Source organism: Aedes albopictus, chromosome 2 (genome assembly GCF_035046485.1).
Source record: "Aedes albopictus strain Foshan chromosome 2, AalbF5, whole genome shotgun sequence".
Classification (NCBI taxonomy): domain Eukaryota; kingdom Metazoa; phylum Arthropoda; class Insecta; order Diptera; family Culicidae; genus Aedes; species Aedes albopictus.
The window spans coordinates 256,646,778-256,666,023 of NC_085137.1; the positions used below are offsets into that span (position 1 = coordinate 256,646,778).

The window sequence follows — 19,246 nt, forward strand, 5'->3', positions numbered from 1 at the left end:
ACGGACAATGCTCGACGGACTCGCTTTGGAACGTTTTCGAACTGACCAAAGCTGAGGGTACCGACATTGGGCCTAAGACATTCCAAACCAAAAAGTTCGCTAAGCTATGAATCGAAAGTGACCACAACGAACAGCGCGATAAAAACACCATGAAGGGCAAAGCAACCAAGTCGTTGAAATTCCAATTGAGACGCAAAGCCGAGTAGGTGGACGATTCCAATTGGAATTCATTCGCCTAGCGGTTTGTAAATAGGTAAATATTAGTCGATTAGTTAATCCTAGATTCCTAGCCCTTATTCTATAGTTAGTGCTTAGATTAGATTAGTATATTAGCTTAAAACTCACGATTATTCAATTTTCCATGTAAATTTTGGTTTGCGTTTCTCATTCGTTCGTTTGTTAGATTGCGTCTCTGATTTTCGTCCAATAGTTGTTGATTATTTACCTAAAAATAGTAATATTTATTTATTTTTTGTACAGATAGTAGTAAATATCATTAAGCATAGAGCAATATTTACCTTTTTTAGTTCGTTGTAGTCAATTTCGTTCGTTGTAGCCCAGATAACTAGTCGTTTCTCATATCGTTTCGTTTTCCCACGTACATATCCATTATTCCAATAAGATTTTCGTTGTTTACTTGTCCGTGATCCGTCCTATCATCGTGTCCAGTTTTTTTTTTCCTCGTCCTTTATGGGCCAGTTTATCCTTGTCAGTATCCTTTTTCACATATACATCCTCCCATTCACTCGTATCGATGTTAGTTCTCATCCTTTTCTAGCTCAATCAGTTCCTCCGTCCGTCGTCCTTCGGTATCGCTAACGTACCTGGGGAAGAAACAAAACAAACAAACCAACTTACACCCGATAAAATTGGAACAATATTATGTTCTACTCTCCTCAGACTCACAAGAACGTCCCGATGGACGTTCACCCACGCGCTCCGTATCGTTTTCGCACTTATTTTCACGATTTTTCACAGCTTTGCACGGTATCGACGTACTTCGCGTGCGCGATCCACTTTCCGTTTTGTTTTGGTTTTTCTTGACAGTTCTCTTGTTGTTGACATGGCATGTATGATAGACCGGTCAAATGTTTGAGTGTGTATTTTGTCGGAGTTCAACCGGAGTTGGATTTTGCGAGCAATGTTGTATGCAAGTGATGAATGATTGGATGGTATTTTTGAGTGTATGTGTTATTCTTGAAGAGCTTTCGCAGTCGGCACTGCCTGGCGTTTGAAAACTCTTTTAAGAAGATTTTACGTTTCACGTTTCAGTGAGCGCAAATCGCGGATGCATTTTCCGTGGCAGCGAACTGCAAGGTGCAACAGTTATGTAAGATAGGGAAGTTGGCGTCTCGCGTTTCTCGCTACGTGCTGGGGTAGAGACGACCAATGGACTTATCGGTTTTCGTCCACATAGGTGGAGTTTTTCGTGAATGTTGTCTTCGATTATCGGCTATGTCCTGGTGTATGAAGACAATGATTCGTCAGTTTCGTTATTAGTGTGCGCTTGCTCAGAGTATTGTCGACAACTCTCGAGTTTAAGCCGTTTATCTGTTTGTGTTTTCGAATTTTTTGTGAATGAATGAGGTCATCAACAAGCTTCCGGTCAATTGAATGGTTTATTTCTCAATGTAAAATCTTTGTTTTTCCGTTATCTAGTAATTCTGGCCTACCCGTATTTATAAGTTCTTCAATTAGCATTCGTTTTAGTAATATTATGTGTAGATTTTCGCTGGAGACCGGAGACTCACGTCGCTGATGGTCAGTGGCAGACAGGTTCTGTGATGGATCCTTATCTGTAAATAGAGATGGAGTTGACCTTGGTCGACGATGATCATATATGACCCCGAAAATCGATAGTAGTGTTCACTGAGACGACTTGTTTGGCCTACGAAAATTTGATTGGCTATTGTCATCTCCATTAGCAATGCCAATCAAATTTTCGTAATTTTAGTGGGGAATGATGTAACAAGTACGCTTTTGCATTCATAATGTTTCACTGTATAAATGTTATTATATATGTTTTTATATTTTCGTCATTAAAATGCATGTAAATTCGTTTTCTAAATTTATTCATATATCTAATCACCGCTACACAAGATCAATCATTTCTGCTTCTAAGAGTTGCATCTGACATACAGTCTATTTCTGAGTTCCCAACTACCAGTTACACGCGCTAAACTTCTGAGACCCAAGCCAACCGCGCGTCATGATGCTAAACGAAATTATCCATTTAGCGGGCAACAACCTGCGAAGGCTTCCTTTGAAGATGCATTGACCTTTGCATTTCGGCTCTGAGCAATCCGTCCAAACTACGGAGAGAAACTTGACTGGGGGGGTTTGAATAGACTGACAGAAAGAGATGTCGCGATGTCACCTAAATTACGTGTGCACAATTGCGAGCAGTTAATGATCGGGAATCTACCTTCGGGCAGATTCGCGACCTTCAGAGATGATGACCCTGAAATCGCGACTATCTGAGGCTTCCTTCAATTTCAATCAGCCACTTCGATTCGATCCGTGGAAGAGGCAAAAGTGGTCGGAAATTTTGTGCCGCGTCGTGGTGTAATTTGGAAGGTAGTGACGATATGGTGGCCCTAGTTAGATAGTAATTAATTACCTTTCCCTTTAGATATAATTCGACATAGCGAAATTGTAGTCGATTAAGTGGCGGCAAAGTGCGTGAATTGAGTGCGTTTAAGGTTCGTGGCAGCCGGGCATTTGCCGTTACACCACCATCCCACCAGAGACCGCTTTTGACCCCATCGATCGGCATCGAAGGTCCCGGGGCACACGTGGCCGGTAGAGGGCCGCGTCTCGTCAAATATCGCGCCCTGGTCAGGCAAGCCCAATCAGTTTTATTCCCGCTCCGTACGACGGGGAAAACCGCCAACAACCAACGACAACGAATACGTTTTGTTGCGCCGTACGTACGCATGTGCCGCGTACTCGCGTAAGCCCACGCGCCGAGGGTGAGAGAGAGAAAATCCGTAAGTGACGCTTACAACCGTGAGCGAAGTGGGGCGGAGTAAGCCAAGAAGCTCCGCGTGCCCGCCGCCATCTCCTCACATCCCATCGAAGACCACGTAAACCCTAGGTAGTGAGTACTTGCATGCATTTCTCTGTTTTGTGATTGTCCATGCGCATGAGACGTTCTCATCACAACCAACCAGTGTATCCATGAATGGTCCCGGTACCTCCAATCTCATGTACCGATAGACACCGATCGAGTATGACACACGCACGCACGCTGGTCAACAGTGGTAAAGGTCGCACACACTAGATAGGACAGTTTGACGAGATAGGGAAAGGGAAGAGAAGATAAGACCTAGGCTAGCTACGAGAACGAATGTAGGGAATAAACAGATCGAAATAAATCTCTCTTGATGTTTGCGTGAAAGCTTCATGTGTTAAACTTAATGACCGAATAGGAAGACATTTGTACCGTTTGCTATACTGCTGTTCGTCGTGAAGTTGTTTGGTAGCGCACCAGATTAGATTCGCAATTACTGTTTAAAGGGGTTCTCATATCGTTTCGGGTACGTTTCAGGTTGTCGTTCTTTGTTGATTTTGTGGAGTAGTCAGCTCCGATTCTGGCTAAGATTACTTTCCAATTGGATACGTTTCGTTCCGTTGAGGTGAGAGAAATTGAGCCGATGATGAGAACCGTTGCGTAGCGTTCAGCATCTCAAAATTGGCATAGTGCATGTGTAAATTTGGGGATGTCTGTGACATGACCACGCATAGCGTGAGGTAAAACGGATTTAAGGCAACCAGTCAGCTTCCTCCCCGATTTCGGGTAACATTGACCCTATCCTCTGGATAGTCTCAGGCCGGGCAAACCTTTAACTGCTGGATGGTCTCCTCAAGGAGTGGCGCTTAAGCCATCCATTTTAAAAGGGAAGCTAGACGGGTTGGCGGGTTATAATTGTTTTGCTCTCCAGGAATTGCTTAAACGTTTTGAGCAGTGGTGTGCGGGAAACTGCCTTACACTTAGCATCGAGAAGTGCCAAGTCATAACGTTTAGCCGAAAACTCAAACCTATCATTTTCGATTACAAACTCTCCGGAAGAAGCCTCGAAAGAGTTCATCGCATCAAGGACTTGGGAGTTACGCTTGACGACCGACTTACGTTCCGGTTTCATCGTGATGAGGTCATATCCAAAGCTAACCGACAGCTTGGTTTTATAATGAAAATTGCCAAAGGATTTCAGGATCCGCACTGCCTGCGATCACTTTATTGTGCGTTAGTGCGATCGATTTTGGAGTTCGCTGTCGTTGTTTGGTGCCCGTACCAATCAACATGGATCAACCGGCTCGAGTCCATTCAAAGGAAGTTCGTGCGATACGCTTTGCAAGCAATGTTTGTAAACAAAATCCTCAACGGAATCGTCGACTCTCCATCGCTGCTTGAAATGTTCGGTTTATATGCTCCTGAACGTCATTTACGAAGACGAAACATGCTTTACTTGGATTCCCGGAATAGTCTCTATGGGCAGCACGATCCTGTTCGATTTATGTCGGCTACCTTCAATGAAGTGTCTCATTTACACGACTTCGATGTGCCAGTGTCTACTCTTCAGCGACAATTTTCAGCTCATTTTAGCAATGCAAGGATTTGAATTCATCGGAAAAGCCCTCATATTTTAGTATAACGACATCACTGTTAGTTAAGTTTTAGTTAGTATAGCTTTTATTGTGTGACTAGATTGTGTATGTTCCCGTTTTGCATTGTTTGTTTTCATTGTTTTTATTTTTTAAGATACAGGGTTTTTATGCCCCTTTGTTTTCAATGTGGCTTTTCCCTGTCCAACTTCATTGAGACATCAGGTCAGATGAAGGGATTCATATAAATAAATAAATAAATAAATAGCTCATTTAGCTCTTGGTAAGATCTAACCAATAGCAGTGAGCTATATTTGATTGATCTTCAAATATCAAATTTTGCTATTGGTCAGAAGGTTCAAGAACAAATTTTTGATATAATTTTAAGTTCTTTTACCTCCTATCTCAATCAAACCAATCATCACGTTTTGATCGCCAGCACTTGATCTCTACCCGGGTAAGCTGTAAACACAGGGAAACAGACTTCACACTAATTGCTTCCCATCGATCTCATTTTTAACGGTTGATTCAAATATTCAGTAGTAGGTCGATCTACCACTCGCGGCGCTGATATCGTTTTTGCTCCTGTTTGACGTTTGCTCACTACCACCATCTAGTGGTGGCCGGACCAAACACAGTACATTTAGCATTGGGCGATTCCGTTTTTGTGACGATGTTTTTGAATGAAATGTGTTCTAAGCAGTCCTGAAAAATTCATTTCGTCATATCTACATTCAATCACCTACAGCTCATTTTAGAAGCTGAACCTGAGAATATGGTATATGAAAAACTTGTGCGGCTAGTCCAGTTCTACAAGAAAGTCACGGAAAAACCACTATTTTTCGAATATTTGATGTAAATGTCACGGACTACCTTTGAAAAATGCCAAATGATATTCACCGTGAATATCATTGGGATTTTTCGAAGGTAACCCGTGACATTTACCTTAAATATTCGAAAAGTAGTGGTTTTTCCGTGACTTTTTTGCAGAACTGGTCTAGCCGCACAAGTTTTTCATATATCATATTCTCAGGTTCAGCTTCTAAAATGAGCTGTAGGTGATTGAATTTATATACATATGACGAAATGAATTTTTCAGCACTGGTTCTAAGTGTCACGTCTGTTTCTCTGTGTTGTAAATTTATTCGTTACTGAATTGCATTCAGGAAAAACTAATTCTACTTACAATTGGTCCCGTACTAGGCAAATAAATTTCACGGTTTACAATATATCTAGGGTAGTTTAGTGATAGTTTAGATAGTTTTAATTAGAATTAGTAACAGAATTTCATTTCACTTTACAGTTCACAATTCTGCATCCACAACGATGATTTTTTTATTTTATGACAACCTGTCTGACAGCAGATGGAAGCAGTCGTCGCAGCATCTTCCCCATCGTGTCGTGCGAACGCTGGTTCAACGGCACCACATCCGTGACTCGCAGATGTATAGCGTCCGCCGATATCCGTATCACTACGATCGGCCAAATGCTCTTCGTTACGTCCGGTAACGTCCAAAACTGCCAGGTTGATGATGCTCTTCTTCTCAAGATTCCGGAAGATGTTTCGACATCCACTAGATGCACAGCTCCGCCCTTTCCGGGATATGTTTGACACACGACCGCGAACCCATTGGTTTCGTATTTTTCCATCGTTGATCAGTACTTACGCTCCTTCTTTGATAGGCTTAACGTCACTGAACCACTTTGCCCGTCTGGATATTATTGGTAGATACTCGGTTATCCAACGACTCCAGAGAATCTATCCAACTGATGTTGGAACAGCTCCCAACTGTTCTTCAACGTTTTTCTCTCATCCTCCGGCACCTGTAAGAGCGGTTGTCGAGCTCCACTAGAGCTGAGCATCAAGAAATGGTTGCGAGTTAACGACTCTTGCTCTTCGTTGTCAATAAGCAGAAAAGTTCAACTTCGTAGATTCCGGAAATGTCCCGAGAGCGGTCTTCACGCATCGAACCATGCGCTCCCTACATCCACCCATGCGTGAGGCCAACGACGGATTGAAACGCCATTGAGTGTTAGTATTCGTAAAGGTGCTGCCCAGGCTAACGTTAATCTCTTACAATTTGTCGTTCATTCAGCTCTCTTCTCGCGCCAATGAAATTCGTTCCATTATCCATGTAGATTTTTTACGGTGCTGCTCTGCGAGCGATTAAACTGCTTTCTTACACGAGTTGGTCGAAAGAGAATGCACTAGCTCCCTGTGTACAGCCCGTACAGTTAGGTACGTAAATATCGCTACCCAACGTTTTACTGCGCCACGACCGATCTTCACTGTATATGGCCCGAAGTAGTCTATGCCTACAAATCTGAACGGTTTAACGGTTTAAACGCGTGTCTCTTAGGCAGTATAGTGGTTGCAGACAGCTTGCTGATGAATACACGTCAAAATATTGTTTCAAAGAATTTCAGTGTTTCACGCTCATTAACCAGCCACGAACGCTTTAACCGAGGGAGCGTTTATGCACGCGTTTTTTTACGATGAAAACAACAACAAAGCTAACGGATCAAATTACACATTCAAAACGGCCTGTTAAAAAAACCGTCGTTTACACGTTGATTACCCAATCACAAACGCTTTAATCGAGCATGCAAGATTTTTTTTACGATGGAAACAAACTGTTGCTATTGTTTGTAGCTTAGCTGTCAGCAATCTCTATTATCGGAAATTTGATGTCTCGATCTATGCAATCTACCGAAGCAACCCGACCATCTACGCGCAACAATCCATGTTCGTCTAGCATCGGTGGGAGATCCGCTAGTGCATGGTTTCCCAAACTGTGGGTCGCGACCCCCCAGGGGGGTCGCCGACGTTAATCAAGGGGGTCGCGAGGGACAGTAAAATATTTTACTGTAACAGACAACAAATGAGGGAATTTCTATGGGGGGTCGCGAAAACTACGTCAACTGGCAAAAGGGGGTCGCGCGACCTGAAAGTTTGGGAACCTATGCGCTAGTGTACTGCTTCGGCTCAGCGCTCGCCTATGTTTGGGAGCCGTTTGCGCGTTCATGTTCATTGTATTGACTTCATCTGCGTAACCGAACCGTCCGAATAGGGAAACCGCCAGAGACTTCTTACTGCAATTTGCAAATCCTCACTGTTGATATCCGTAGTTTCGTCGCTCTTCACTTTCCTGATTCGTCGCAGAAGTTTTTTGCCGAATCGGCGAGCGAACGCCAAGCCTCGTAGTAGCCGCTCGAATTTGTGAAACCGCAACAAAAAAAAATGACTTCAGACATAAGCGAGCCGCAGCTCTTCTTCTGTAACGTGTATCGCTCTCTCAAACTTGTCCTTCGGCCAATCCTTTAAGTCGTTGTGTAGAAACGCCGGTCCATCCGCTTTCGAGCTTGCAGTTTGGACGTTTACCTCATTTTGTGGCTTTATGAGCTACGTTGATTTTGGTACCCAACTAATGCCACCCTTCCGTCCTCGATAGGCTTAAGATTTCGTTGACATTGAACGCCACGTACTACCGATACCTTTGAGAATCTGACTTTACCCATGAAATGACAGTGCTTGAGTCGCTCCAACAGAACGTTCGTTTGATCCGGACTGAATGACCATCTCCAATGGTCTTACACAGATGTGTGCCAAGCAAGGCGGCCTGCAACTCCAATCGAGGTACGGAGGTCAGCTGTAGTGGAGCTACCTTCGTTCCAGACGCCACTAGCGCACATCGTATCTATCCCCGATCGTGTACTCGGAAGTATGTTGCGCACTCCCATCCACGAATATGTGGTGCTCTAGGTCTTCGTAGCAGGTAAGATCGTACCCCGGAAAGTAGCTCCGATTCGTACGTTGTCTAACTTCTTCAAACCCTGTATCCATAGCTTTCATCGCATTGCCAGAGAGCTGACTAGTCCCAAGGGATCGTAAATCTTCATAACGAAACTTAACATCGCCATCTTAGTCCGCGTAGTCTTCTTTTGCAGTTCCTCTTGTAGGCTGATCGTGACGCAGAATATGTTGCTCCGCCGCGATCGAAAATTAGTTGGTCTAAGTGGAGACAAGCTGGACAAGCGGTGCTCTCACGTGCATGTGATGCCACCATGGCTAGGCAAGTCCGGCGTACTGCTGGACTAAAGCTATTGAGGGATTTGCACCAAAGTGTACGCGGCCTATCGCTTCCGAAAGGTACAGCCGCGGTTTTCACTCCCTGTTTACTTCATCCTTATGGGAAATAACATTGCGGCGTTTCCTACGGCGCGTCTGTTCCTTTCTAAAAAAATAGACCAAGTGAACTTTTGTGCAAAGCCCCTTTTTGAAACATTTCAACGGCCGCGCGGTTTTTATGTTTCAAGAAATCTGACAACATTGTGAACCGCCCCGCACCACGCTTACCTACGGGCTAGGCGGCGGATGCAGCGAGCACGTGCTGATGAGGAGCCAAATGAACGATGGGTTGCGTTTGCAGTTGCCAAAGTCACTGAAATATTTCAAGCAATTCGGACGAAAATCTTTCTAGGCTGATTTTTGATTTCCCTTTGGTATAATGTCTATTTGAGCATCTAATAAGAAAGTTGATTCTTCCATGCTAAACAATTTCTTTGAAACTACCATCTACCTGTCAGCTTTATCTGACTCACCTTTTGTATTTTTATCTACACATTGAAATACAGCCAGAAACGATTCCTCAAGCCATAATCGACATGACCAAGGTACTGGAGGTAACCACAGCTGAAGATGTTACTAGTCATCCACACTCAATTGCCATTACCGCACCGGAGCGGGTCACATTCGTGAAGGGCACCTGTCCGGAGGAAACCAAGTGGTGGTTCAACGTGCTATCGGCCTTCCCAAAATCAAAGGTGAGTTGTCGACTTAAAAAAAAGCTCAGACACTTCGTAACACAAATCTATTTTTGTACTTCACAGGGTCGACACAAACGGAATGCAACGTTCCCGGGCGGACAAGCAACCACCATCCTGCAGTCGCAACGTAAGTCTGACAAACGGTTTTCACCATACAGTGACGTGAGGAAACTTCTTGTTCTTTGCATATGGCAATTTTCTGACTTCCAGAAGTGTCACATTGTTAGACTTGTGAATTATAAAAATGACTTTAGTGGGACACTTTGACGTGCTTGGCGTCCGAGGGGCCAATATTGAATTAATCCGATCGGCCACTGTTAAAGATCAACACTCAGCGGTAGGTCCATCGGTAATAACTTCTACTGCCCACTCGAGACCAGTGGATTTTAAATCGATGGCAATCATCAGCTCCCGACAAGAGTTGAGAGTGAGAGACTATAATCAGCAATCGTCGTCGTCGTCGCCGTCAGTCCCGGTCCCTGGTCCATTGCAGCAGATCATTCAAGGGAGCTTTATTGCTTGCACAGCCGGGGTGCATCGACGGCCGACGATGACTCGAACTGCAACCAATCAAAAGTGGGAGCGAACAAAACATCAATGTCGAGAATAGCCTACAAGTACCTACCTACCCGCTCGTTCGTACGCTCATACTATCTGTTATAAATGATATGAAACCCGTTATGCAATCAATAATAACTAATGATCCGAGCAAATGGGGACTGTGAGGAGCGGTTGGTATATTCTACTTGGCTTGACTTCTACATTGAACTGTTACGAAAACATTGAGTTTTGCTTCGATGATTGATGCACCGAATAGGACCGGAGCACTTCGTAACATTGAACATTATTTGTATGAATGTTTCCATCTGTTTTCTATAGAATTTAGATCCGATTTTAACATTGGATCTTCTAGTAAAAAATAAATTTACGCCGATTTAGATCGCAACAGGCTCAATACCGCACTATGGCCAAAACTCCGGACTGGCCAAAACTGAAGCTTCTATCCTACCCCGTCTAAAGGCGGGATTGGGTATTAGAGGGTTAACGAGACTATTAGTCCTGGGCTAGTTCATCTCGGGACCCACGCTTTACTTCCCTTTCGAAGGAAGAACTCACATTTTCGGCGAGTTTGTCGGAAATGGGATTCGATCCCAGGTTCTCGGCGTGATAGTCAAGTGTTCTAACCATCACACCAGATCCGGTCCAAATGATGTTTAGTCATGGAATATAAAAAAACAACATGTCAAAATCTCCAGACATACCGAAACCGGTTTTGGTAGAGAAAAAAAAGGACTTTGTAGAATCATATGCTGCAATAGAGTATATTAGCATACAATTCACGAATTGTCATTAGTATTCAACTCAAACAATCGTCTTGCTAAGTGCAATACACCTGGGATTTCTTTATAAATTCTTTCAAGGACACTTTCAGAAATTGCTTCAGGTATTTCGCCAGGAACTTTTCCACCGAGAGACGAACCAGCCAAGGGCTGAAAGTCTCTTTAATAAAGACAAATTAATCAATCAATCAACTTCTCCAGGGATTCTCTCAGCAATTCCTCAAGAAACTTCCCCAGGATTTTTTGCTTCGTGAATTCTTCTGATAGGTGGGTTCTGATAGTGATTGTTTCAGGGTTTGTTCCAAGAAATGCTTCAAGAATTTCTCCCGCATTCCTTCAGAAATTATTACAGATACTTTATTATTAGCTTTATTAACCCTCGAACAGTCGCGTAGATACTTCTGTAATGATGCATCGACGAATTCCTCCAGATTTTGTTTTCCATGGCTTCCTTCAGTGATTCCATCATGGATTACTCCAGAGATTTTTTGAAAGAATTCCTCCATTGGTTTCACTACACATTATTCCGGGAATTTCTCCTAGGATATCTTAAGAGGTTCCATCAGTGATTGCTTTTTCCGATGATTTATCCAGGAATTTCTTTAGGGATTCTCAAAGGAATGTCAACAGAGATCCTTTTAGGTATTTTCCATAGGTTCCTTCAAGAGCTCCACTAGAGATTGTACCAATAATTTATTCTGGCATCTGGCATAATCAGAAGTGTTTCAGCAGGAACATCTTCCAGGAATCCATAATTCCAGAAAATTTTACCAGAGATTATCTAATAATCAATCCAGGAATTCCATTAAAAATATTTGTACAAAAAGATCTTTTGGAAGTCCATCTAAACATTTCTACAATAACTCGTCCAAAAATTATTGCATGGATTCCATCAGATTTTTTCTAGGTATTCCTACAGAAATTTTTCCAGGAATTTCTTAAGAAAGCTTTCCTGAGAATTCCTAAGGGATTCCTTATTGGTTTACTTCCGTGTTCCTCGTGAAGTTCTTCAGGAATTCCTCTAAATTTTCCTCCAAGAATTCCTCCAGGGATTCACTCGGGATTTTTTCTCTGATTCTTTCAGGAACAACTCCAGGAATTATTTTGAAAATTCCTCCAAGGATTTCCCCAGGCAAGAATTCCTTCAGGAATTCCTCATGGAATTATGTCAGGAACTCCTGCAAGAATTAATTCATTACTCCTTCCAGGAAGTGCTTAGGGATTGCCTCAGGAATCCCCCTTGGTATTGTTTCCGGGATTCCTTCTGGGGTTTCCTCAGGAATTCCTCGGGGGATTGCTTCAGGAACTGCTACAGGGATTTCTCCAGGAGTTGCCCCATGATTTTTTCTTAGGATTCCTTCAGGATTTCTCCGAGAATACCATCTGTGATTTCATCAGGAATTCATCCTGGAACTTCTCCAAGTGTTTCTTAAGGGATTCCTCCAGTGATTTCTTCCAGGAATTCCTCTGGGAATTGCTGCAGGGATTCCTCCTTGTATTATTTAAGGACAAACGTCTTGAAATCCCGCTTCAACAGTGCATCAAAACTTCAGACGCACAAATCTCAAGAAATAAGCTTCAAAAAATAGTGCATTTAATTATTCTGTTCTTGCTCACTTGTAATAAGCTTAAAATAAGAAGCTCAGGTGCGCTGGTTTTGTTTACGAAGAGATTTGTGCCCTCAAAATCGTGAGTAGGTGCCAAAGTCGGCGATTGTGGCGGCCATTTAGGGATTCCAATAAGTCTGTCCTTAAGGAACTCCTCCAGAAATTTATCCAGTACTTTCTCCAGGAACTGTTGGATTCCCTTAGGAATTTCTCCTGAAACTGCTTCCGGGATTCCTTCTAGGGTTCCATCAGGAACTCCTCTAAGGATTCCTTCAGGAACTGTTACAGGGATTCCTACACAAACTCTTCTACGGATTCCTTGAGAAATTCTTCAAGAATTCCTTCTGTTATTTCTTCAGGAATTATTCCTGGTATTCCACGAATTTCTTAAGAAATTCCTCCAGAAGTTTATCCAGAAAAACCTTCAGGTATTCCTCTAAAAATTCCTCCAGAAATTCCTCTAGAAATTCCTCTATAGGTTGCTCCAGGAGTTCCTCCAGAGATGCCTCCAAGAATTCCCACAGGCATTCCCCTAAGATATTCTCCAGGGATTCCTCCAGGAATAACTACAGGAATTCTTTCAGGAATTCCTGCAGTAATTGCTCCAGGCATTCCTCTAGGAATTCCTTCAGAGATTCCTCTAGAAATTGCTTCAAGAATTCCTCCAAGAATTCCACCAGTAATTTCTAGGGCTTTATCCATTTATTCTTCAAGGGATTCCTCCAAGGCTTCCAGAGACATCTACAGGAATTTGTTCAGGGATTCCTTTAGGGAAATTAGGACACCTACCTGTTTCTACGATGCTTCGTTCTTAAGTTATGATTTTTCAAAAAAAAAAAAGGCTTACATTTGGACATTTTTTAACAAAGTTGGCCACGGTTTCTACGATGCTTCGTTCTTGAGTTATGATTTTTTAAAGTAAGTAGTATCAGGGAAAAGTAAAAAAATCCACCTGAGTTTTCCGGGAAAATAGGTGACCCTGTTTTTTTTCTTTTTTTCTTTTTTGGTTTATTTATCTATGAACCCTGCCTGTGGAAAAAGTTTCATGAAAAACTGAGCTCGGCTCAAACCCGTACGGTAATAAAAAAAATCCCTTCAAATTACTTCAGGGATTCCTCCAAGAATTCTACCATGATTTTTCCCTGGCATTCTTCTAGGGATTCCTGCTTGGATTCTTGCAGAGATTCCTCCAGGAATTCTTTCGGCGATTCCTCCAGCAAATTCTCCAGATATTCCTCAAGGAATGCTTCAAAAATTCTTCCTGGAACTTCTCCAGGAATTCATGTAGGCATTCCTCTAGGATTTCTTCCAGGAATATTTACAGGGTCTCCTCGATGAATTCCTTCAGAAATTACCTCAGAAATTTCTTCAGGAATTCCTCCAGGAATTTCACCAGGAATTGATCCATCAATTTCTCAAAAATTCTGTAAGCAATTCGTCAAGGATTCCTTCAGATATTATTCCACGATTTTGTTTAGGAATACCTTCTGGAATTTTTCCAAAGATTCCTCCCGGAATTCTTCCAGATTTTCCTCCAGGTATTTCTACAAGGATTTCTCCAGGAATTCCACTTAGAATTTCTCCAGGAACTGCTTCGGGGATATTTCCAGGGCTTTCTCCACGACCCAAGTAACCATATGCCACTATTGTTCACCTTGCGCGCCAATACAGTGCTAGTGTAGAACTAATCAGCTCTATATTGGCTGTATAAAGCCAAAAAGGCGAAACATGATGCTAGTGGATACCTAGGGAATTTCTTCAAGGATTTCCCTAGCGATTCAGGATTCGAGGATTTCTCCAAAAGTTCTTCTTCTCCACAAGAATACCTCCAGGAATTCCTCCACGCATTTTATTCTGGAATTTCTCCAGGAACACCTCCAGGAATTCTGTCCAATTCTCTCCTCCAGAATTACTTCAGGAATTTCTTGATAAAATTACGATCGTCTTTGATAAATTGATAGCGATTGCTGGCGTACTTTCGGTCCTCGGGTTGCTTATAAAACAACTGTTTTAATTAAAGCCGATGTTTCGAGTCTAGGTGGAAGCTGTTGTAATGCTGTTAGCCGTTCCATCAGTCCCTGTCCAAACCCACTTGACCTAAAAACAACTTTTGATTTTGTCCTGAAGATAAGCCAGGGGTTCTCTAGGAAATTCCTCCAGACATTTCTTTTTGAATAAATTCCAGGATAGTTTAAAAATTTGCGAGTTGTGTGTGTGTGTGTGTGTGTGATCCAACTAACCCCCACTGTCCGGCAGTGGTATTATGGAAGAAAGTTTTCTGCAATATCATTTTGATGTTATTGCAAAAAGCTTTAATCCGGGAGTTAGAAGGTGATAGCTCTATTGCAGATTCAGAGACCCATTTCAGAATGGCTGGAGAGACACGTCCATTCAGAAGTCACTTTCACTTACAATAAGCCCCGCATGTGTACATTACCGTTATCATTTGGATAATGATAATGCAAACACACTTCCTGATTCAAAGAAAATCTTTGAAACTGGCGCGTATTTAGTTCATTTTGTTGTAGTAAAAGTAATCAGAACATTCTCACCGGAATCCATGCAATCCAAGGTAGCGCTGCCATCACCATGGCAACGTCTTCATTGTGCAGTCAGGCCTCCTCCTCGTCTCGCCACCGTTGCGCTTGCAGTCAGTCATCATTTGAACACACGTCACTTTAGCTCCCACGAGATTATGAATGTTAAGCCACATGGGATGATTCTGTAATCCCTCGCGAATCACTGATGGTATGGCGGTGGTTTAATGGTCACATTACATAAAAAAAAAACACGAAACAAAACTCACAAAACTGCAGTCATAGTGGCTTTACAAAAACTTTACAATGGAAAGCTATTGGAAGTCGTAGCGCCATTGCACCGTAGCGCCGTGAAAACGCGAAATAAACAACACACACTCTCGAAACGAATTTTAGCACCGTTTCCTAACCCGAACTACTTTAGCAGGGGCATCGTGAGCGGCATTCAAACACACACAATCTTTGAAAACCCCCGCTATCGCACGATTCATTTGGTAATTATTATTTTTTTTCGAATTCCATCAATCCATTCCTGACCATTAAAATTCTCACAAAACAAGCACTCTTTCACACGCGGAAGCTATCCGGATGGCGTAGCACCGGCCAAACCGTCAGCAGAATCACAAAAAAAAATTGGCGAACGCGAAAGAAACGCGACGAGCAAAACAAAACACGTCTGCACGCGGCTACGCCTACTGCGATCATCTTTCCGATGAATTCTCTAATTGGAGTCAGTTTAAAAATTTGCGAGTTCTCCGGAAATTCCTGTTGGATTTTTTTAGGAATTTCTCCAGGCTAAATTTTTAGGAATTCTGACAGGGATACATCGAGGATTTCCTCCAGTTTCAAGGCTTTTACGAGAATTCCTTCAAAAATTCTAAATCTTCCAGAGATTGGCCAACACTACCACGTTAATTCGTAAAGAACAGGCGAGCTTTTTTCAATGCATTGTACAAAATATAATAGCGTGACAACTGAAGGGTTAAATACCTAATGCTTTTAGAATATAATGTTATTATATTCAATTTCATCATGTTTTGTTCAGTTATAAAAGCTTCCAGATATAAATTGGCGAAGGGTGCTTGCCCAGCCCCTCCCCCCCTTACCGAAAAGCTGGCTACTCTCTTGGTTACGAGATAAAATAGTCCTAGTTTAAAATCTCGTTACTATCATTGGCAATAGTCATTCCCAACTATGTACTAGGAAACTAGAAAAAAAACCTTCCTCATCATAAAGTAATCATCCAATAAAGTTTCTCCCGGGGTGGTTGTCACTCTTTGAAAAAGTCGTCTATCTACGCATTCAATCATCTAACGAAGAAAATAACCCTCCTAGGGTGTTAGGATTTTAACACCATGATGGCGTAGTGCACGTTCAGAGTGCCTGTCTGGATCATATTGACCCCAACGCCTTACTAGGGTTAAATTGACGATCTACGATGACTTTCAGGCTTATCATTGAATGGATATAAAACTAAAAATATGGTCAAAAATGGTCTTCAAAAGCTCGAAATATTCAAAGGCCATATTAGGCATTGTGCTTGAGAATGGCTAAGAAGGATTTTATTTTGAAATATGATAGATGTTGTGATGACTAAAATACTCCATATTCGGTTATATAAAAACACATGCAGAATTATTTATTTTTTTATTTATTTGACAACATCTTCGGCTGAATGCCGCACAGACTGATCAGCTAGAATTATGTTAAACTGAGTACAGTTACCACCGCCTAAGTGTCCAGTCCAATCAAATTTCAGATCATCCATGCTACTAAATTTTCTCCGCTTTTCATCTTGCCGACCCTGCTCATTAGCCACTCGTCATAAATTACAACATATCGATACTCCCCACATTCAACACGGCAGCCAGAAGTTGTTGTGCTCGTCCCACTAACGTTACTTACCTACATCTCGACAAGCCCTCCAGCCACCGACTGGAGCCGGGCATCATCAAAAAGATGCCTTCTCCAATTGCCTTCCTCATTCCAGATGCAAATTTATTCATAATTTCACAGAAATTGCTTGCATAGAACAAATTTCTCATTTCGCTCAAAGAATCTATTGCCAATATAGGAGTACCGCTAGAACCGAAGGAATGCACCAGTCAGTAATTGTATTTCCATTGCCTTTCTTTCCCTTCACCTGCGCGCATCGGCAACTGCAACTGCATCCGCTGCTGGCATCTTCATCTCCTTTCGCGCGCCGTTTCCTTGTGATGTGAAAACAAATCGAAACAGCTCCATCAGCCGGTCGGAATCGGCACAATTCGTACCACAAAGACATGCTGCCATCACCCGTCGTGGCTAATCTGGAGGCCCTGACGGCGCCTTGCTCCTGGAATCCCGCGGCCACCACCGACGAGAACAATCTAAATGCAAATAACGAGAACAGCAGCACGGCCATGACGACGACCGGTAGCAACCTCGGCGGTGGCAGCAACAACGTGAACGCCAAAGGTAAGTCGCTATCCATGGCCTGCCGATCGCGTCGTCGATCCTCTTCGAACAGAATTATTTTTCGCGATTTTATGATGGGGCGGGCGGCTTGGGAATGCCGAGTGGAAGCGCATAAACACAGACGAATTATGGGCTTGACTTGTTCGAAGTATGCTACAAGGGCACTTGGAATTGCTTTGAATACTCAATCATAACAGGGCATTTAGAACTAGATACGGTTGGTTCTTGAATCGAGAGAAGAGCTATTATTGGCTAAATTCAAAAAGCATTGAAATTATGGGGGTTTTGCAGGAATTGCACACTGTTGAATCTTTGGCATACCACCCACTTGATACCCATAACAATTTTGCGAATGTCTTCCATCCGATTGAACTGAGTTTGGGCTCTGATTATAATGTAACTGAACCCAACCTACATAAACCCTTATAAGATGACTCAGATGACTCCCCTTGAGATATACTCTCTTTGAACTATTTAGTACCCATCCAAAACTTTCCAAGTCCAATACATATGAAATAAATCTCTACCTGCCTACCGTGATGCCTTGTTAGCTACAGCCAACTTTACTCCAGCGCTATCTCGGCGGTCCTGGGAGATGTTTCTCCAGTTTCTTCAAACGTTTAGGGTTCCCAGTTCTTCAACCACATGCAGTCAGCACGCACGGCCTTCCTTGAAGACGATGACCTCTATCTGGTTTCCTACTGACAAATGTTTTTCGTGATTCATTCTTTCAGCAAACCGAGGGAATCTAAGACTTCCATGACGCTACTTGTGAAAAGCCGTTTCGTCAGTAGCTTTCTCTCGTACGTGTCTCTACGCGGTGCGTCGTCGAGAACGCGAACTGTTTCGTGATTTGGCCCGGACCACTTCCAGGACCAGGATTCTAAGCAATGGAGGGATAATCTGCTCAACAAACTTCCGAGCGGTATTGTTGAGAACGGGAACGCCGTCTGCTTATCGCGGCTAAAATATACCGGTTTTCCGGTTTCTCCTCCCCCAGCATCTGTAGAACTTCCGGCGAATTAGTCATTCAGTTTCGGAATTCGAATCCGCGCTTCATTGCTTCCTCTTCTGTGTCAACATTGTTTTCTTCGCGTTTTGAACGACGTTGATCAGAAAATACCATGCGTGTGTACGCGTGTTGACCCGAGTGGCATTGGCGTAACAAGGGGGGGTTCCAGGGGTGCCTGGCACCCCCTAGAACAAATTTGGCACCCCCTAAAATCTTTTCTTGACAGACACCTAAAATTTTAAACTTAACACAATAATTCTAATATTTATTAATGGCACATTAAAACAAAACTTAAGCACACTCAGAATTACTTAAATACTTGTTGTACGTTTTGGCCAAACATTTCTATAGGTCCTAAGTGCATATGAGAGGCTCTCGTTAAGTCACCTCTCTTTCGATTATAACTTGCTTGTATTTATAAAATTTGATTTACTTCTTGCATCGGAAGGTAGATTAAACAATCCTTTGCCAATCTTTACATCACAAATTGTCAAAATGTTCACAGTGACATCGTAATAATTTAAAAAGAACCGGAACAAAGAGAGCCTATCTTTTGCAGATTGGACCTTTAGATTTGTTTTTCGCCTATTGGTCAGAATCAAAAATTATAGCATGTTGAACTTTATTGTGAGAGAAAAAAAAGTTGTCTATCCCAAACATTTTGGCCACCCCCTGTACATACTAGAAATTTCTGCAGAGATTGGTCCAGCATTTTCTCCTAGGATTTCTTAGGAAATTCTCGGAATTCTTCTAGAGATTCCTCTAAAAATTCTATTGGGATTCCTTCAGAAATTTCTTGCGGGATTATTCAAGACAATATTCTTGGGATCCTTTCAGAAGTTTCTCCGGTGATTCTTTCAG

General features: G+C 42.5%; 1 protein-coding gene across 4 annotated transcripts in view; it reads left to right on the forward strand.

Moving 5' to 3' along the window:
* The window catches only part of LOC115266350 (protein outspread), a 709,621-nt gene that overhangs the window by 545,361 nt on the left and 145,014 nt on the right, over positions 1 to 19,246 (forward strand). For 3 of the 4 annotated variants that reach the window (XM_029872484.2, XM_029872485.2, XM_062851589.1), the window contains exons 4-6: positions 9,241 to 9,429; positions 9,496 to 9,559; positions 17,155 to 17,373. In XM_029872484.2, the coding sequence (XP_029728344.2) occupies positions 9,241 to 9,429; positions 9,496 to 9,559; positions 17,155 to 17,373 (472 nt within the window). The remainder of the gene's footprint in view (positions 1 to 9,240; positions 9,430 to 9,495; positions 9,560 to 17,154; positions 17,374 to 19,246) is intronic. The other variant, XM_029872487.2, reaches the window with a different exon arrangement.